Source organism: Lolium perenne, chromosome 1 (assembly GCF_019359855.2).
Source record: "Lolium perenne isolate Kyuss_39 chromosome 1, Kyuss_2.0, whole genome shotgun sequence".
Taxonomy (NCBI): Eukaryota; Viridiplantae; Streptophyta; class Magnoliopsida; order Poales; family Poaceae; genus Lolium; species Lolium perenne.
The window spans coordinates 214,097,794-214,101,733 of record NC_067244.2 but is presented as its reverse complement, the minus strand read 5'-3'; the positions used below and the strand labels follow the sequence as shown (position 1 = coordinate 214,101,733).

General features: G+C 46.2%; 1 protein-coding gene across 1 annotated transcript; it reads right to left on the bottom strand.

Moving 5' to 3' along the window:
* Nucleotides 1-805: 805 nt before the first annotated feature.
* On the bottom strand, nucleotides 806-3,410 carry LOC127323541 (pantoate--beta-alanine ligase). Its single transcript, XM_051351653.2, has 4 exons — nucleotides 2,698-3,410; nucleotides 2,141-2,254; nucleotides 1,744-1,878; nucleotides 806-1,183 (listed from the first exon to the last, which is right to left on the bottom strand). The coding sequence occupies exons 1-4, from the start codon at nucleotides 3,268-3,270 to the stop codon at nucleotides 1,061-1,063; spliced, it is 945 nt and encodes a 314-aa protein (XP_051207613.1). The 5' UTR covers nucleotides 3,271-3,410; the 3' UTR covers nucleotides 806-1,060.
* Nucleotides 3,411-3,940: the final 530 nt, after the last annotated feature.

Sequence of the window (3,940 nt, the reverse complement as noted above, 5' to 3'; positions counted from 1 at the left end):
AGCATATTAGAACAATTGGAGAATTAATTAATTTTCCTTCAAAACAAGCTCTATTACGCAATTTGAAAATCACCCAACAGATGGAAACAATGCTAGCAAGGCCGAACAAACCGTGGGAACCACCAGAAGAAATAAGAGAATGAGCCGGGATGAGTCCGAGCACCTATAGCTATAGCTGTACCCACTGCACTCGACATAAACTTGGCAGCAACAGAGTCAAAAAAACAGATGGGAGATGGTTTCCCCATCGTTACAAAACTGACATAACATATTATCTGTCCAGTCAGGTTTCAGCAGATTATCTTTAGTTCCAATGGCATTAATTATGCCATATCAGGCACAGCCAAATTTTGTTGTTCAAAGGGAATTCTGCTCTTCCACGGATGATCTATTCATCCTATTGCTACACAGGTGTTAGGAAACGGATTTCACACTAAACTAGCAAAATTTTTTTGTCCATTCCCAAAAAGGCCTGTCTGTATTATCATCAGAAAGATTAGTTTGAATCAGAAGTCTAATCAATCCACTCGTCTATTCCCGAAGATCAACAGTCAACCATCCTCTAAAGGAGAATCTCCAACCAAGACAGCCAGAATCTGAAACTGTGATATTTTGTTTATTTGCACCTATGTAGGTGCTTTTGTGGCTTATAAGCCAAATGCCAAAAGCTAATATTAAGCTCAACCAAACACCCCGGCGCTTGAAGCTGGAAGCTCAGACCAGTCATATTTGCCCAGCCACCCCCATGCCATGGCAAAACTAAAGAAGAGCACTAGGAGAAGACCAGCAAGTACCTTATATGGAATTCATGCATACACCCCCGAGAATGGATCCCTTTCTTTCATATGCTAGAATCCTTTTTGCTGGTCCAAAAACTTCATAATATGTCCTTGGTATAGGAGGAAGGCTTGAACCAGTGACATATATCAAGGATCCTACCAGTTCTGTATATGTGGTGTTACAGACTTACAGTGTACATCATGACTCTTATTTTGACAAAAAAAAAAATCACACTGGTGAAGACTTCACAAGATACACTTCCAAGGCCACAATAAAATCCTCAGGACCGTGGGTGGATCTCGATGTTGTCGATCAGCCTAACCTTTCCAAAAAATGCGGCGACACAGATGGTGACAGGGCGATCTATCGTCTCCACAGGTACCAAACTTTCTTGCTCCACAATCTGCATTGGGATGGAAATAAAAGTTAACTGTATCCTTTCTATCAGATTAGTGATACGCTGTTCAAAGGAAAATGTCGACAATTATGCTGAATTTGGTTGTCTGATGCTACAAACTATAAAAGTACCATGTCGATTTCGAAGGTTCTCGAAGAGAAAACCAGAATCAGTGTCACAACAAAACGGAAAAAGAAAAACACAATTAGTAAGTTGGTCAGAAAAGGTTTCATAAGATGGTCAGTATGGCATTATTCATTTTCGGACTAACCAAGTTGGAAATTTTAATCCAAACAGCAGTATGTTGCTCAAGAAGAAATATCTAAACATTTATGCTGGATTTGAGCCTTGAGGTATCAGGTATTACTTGCTTGGCAGTCTGACTGCAAACTATAACATGTAGACGTGAAATACCCGCAAAAAAAAAGATTTCAAAAGTTCTGAAGGAGATAACTAGCATTAATATTTTAACACGTATCCAGTTAAATATTACAACACAAAACAAAATAAATTGCTTCAAGGAGAACATCGACTCTTGAATGAATAAGAAAAGGCTCAAATATTACCTCAACATAGTCAACCTGACCACCAGCTTCAGTCAGTGTCTGCACTATTTGTTTCTTTATATGTTCGCTAGCACTGTTGCTATGATTCAGTGCAGCAGTTCTAGCATTTACCAATGATCTATTAATGGATAACGCCTACAAAAGAAACAACAATAATCAAAGAACAGTTTTAAAATCAATGATATATAGTACAAAATATTTATAAATCATCATATATAGTATCAAATTCATCTGCTCCAGGACATGCATAGACTTCTTAGTGTAGTCTTGCGGATTGCCCAAAACTTCAATAGCAAGACAATCATGAATGATACAACACTGACAAATTTCGCTGTCTTTTGTAAATGCCTTACACAAGTCGGTGAAAACAATTTATCAGTTTAAGTAAAAGACAAACCTTGTCCCTTTCCTCACGTGATAGATGCACATTGCGAGAGCTCATGGCAAGGCCATCGGCTTCACGCACTATTTCTGATCCTATTATCTCTATGGCAAAGTCAAGGTCACGAACCTGAAAACCACATGAGCATATCGCAGTAACTGAAGCAACTGAAAGTACTCTGAACTAATAGAATCATCATTTGAAAAATGTGACTGAAGGCCTGAAGCATCGAAACAGAAACAGAGACAGACAAGGTATCCATGGGATAATTGATTCAAATTGATTATTTAGTCGTAGCAAAATCTCCCCCAAATATCCATTAGGCGCTGTCCAAAATTATGCATCAGGTTATCAAACTGCCCAGAAAATAAGGCTGGCTGTGAGAGAACAACCTTAACACAGGAAGAGGGCAAGTACAAGATGAGAACCGACAAAAAACAACTTACACTGAGAATATATTTAGATTGCACATTGACATTCACTTTTGCGACAAACAGGATAAATTAGGTAACATGATTGCGAAACATGAGAACAGACTACAAATGCAGAGTGATGTCAAATCGGTCAATTACCATTCGGCAGATGAGTCGCCACTGCTGGTAATCCTTTTTCCCGAACACGGCGACGTCGGGCTCGACGATGTTGAACAACTTGGCCACCACGGTGGCCACTCCACGGAAGAAGACGGGCCGGCTGCTCCCGCACAGCCCCTTCTCCAGCCGCTCCACCCGAATCCACGTCTCGTGGCCGTCACCACCCACCGCCGCATCCAGGCAGGAGACAGCCGCACCCGCGGAAGCACCGACGGCGGTACCGCCGCGGACGTAGAGGTCCGGCGGGTTGAAGACGGCGTGGACGGCGCCGGTGGAGGCGAGCTTGCGGAGGTCCCCGGCGAGGTCGGAGGGGTATGTGGCAAGGTCCTCGGTGGGCGCGAACTGGCTGGGGTTGACGTAGATGGAGACGACCACAGCGATAGGGCCGGCTATGGCCGCAGCCTCGGAGACGAGGGAGAGGTGGCCCTCGTGGAGGAAGCCCATGGTGGGCACGAGCACGACCGTCCTGCCCTCCGCCCGGCGGCGGCGCGACCACGCCCGCATCGCCGCCTTGTCCCGGATCACCTCCGGCTCGCCCGCCGCCGCCGCCATGGGAACAGAGCAGAGCAGCCCGGAGTAGTCAAAGTGTCGAAGCAGGAGATGAAAACAAGTCAAAGTTTGGGACAAGCCGTGGATCGGAGGGGCCGGGAAGATGAACTGAGATAGGTAAGCCTTTCATGGGGAAAATGGCGATGAGATTTTCTGATGTTTCACATTTGTTAAAATTAGGATGCATCTACATAATACACATGTTTTATTGTTGTCAGAGTGCATACAAACATGTATAGCCATGGTGGGAATGGACCTAAGCAACTGCTTTCAATTTCTTGTTATCGGAGTTTGCAAGGGAATGGACCTAAGGCTGGTGCTAATGCACCACCCCACTCTCACCCGCCACGTCAGCTTTTTTCTTCACTCTCACCCCACTCTCACCCCACGGTGCCAATGCACAGGGCTATAGTGCCAGCTCTCACTTCTCTCTCCTCCCTACCGCCTCCCTACCGCCCCCATTAGCACCGCTATCGCCCCTCTCTCGCCTCGCTGTCGCCCCCAACGCGGGCGGTAGCCGGGCGGCAGCGGGCGGTACCGCCCGGCGCCAGCCCCAGCGCCCCGCGCTCGCGTCCCCCCCCACTCCCGCCCGCCTCCCGCCCCAAGCCGGGCGATACCGCCTCCACTCCCGCCCCCATTGGCACCAGCCTAAGTAACGGATGGAGAAATTTGT

Excerpts from the sequence above, each read along its gene's own strand:
- LOC127323541 (XM_051351653.2), bottom strand. The coding sequence starts at position 3,270 with ATGGCGGCGGCGGCGGGCGAGCCGGAGGTGATCCGGGACAAGGCGGCG. Across the intron at positions 2,255-2,697 it reads GGCGACTCATCTGCCGAATG|GTTCGTGACCTTGACTTTGC; the intron begins GTAATTGACCGA and ends TGTGGTTTTCAG. Across the intron at positions 1,879-2,140 it reads CACGTGAGGAAAGGGACAAG|GCGTTATCCATTAATAGATC; the intron begins GTTTGTCTTTTA and ends TTTCTTTTGTAG.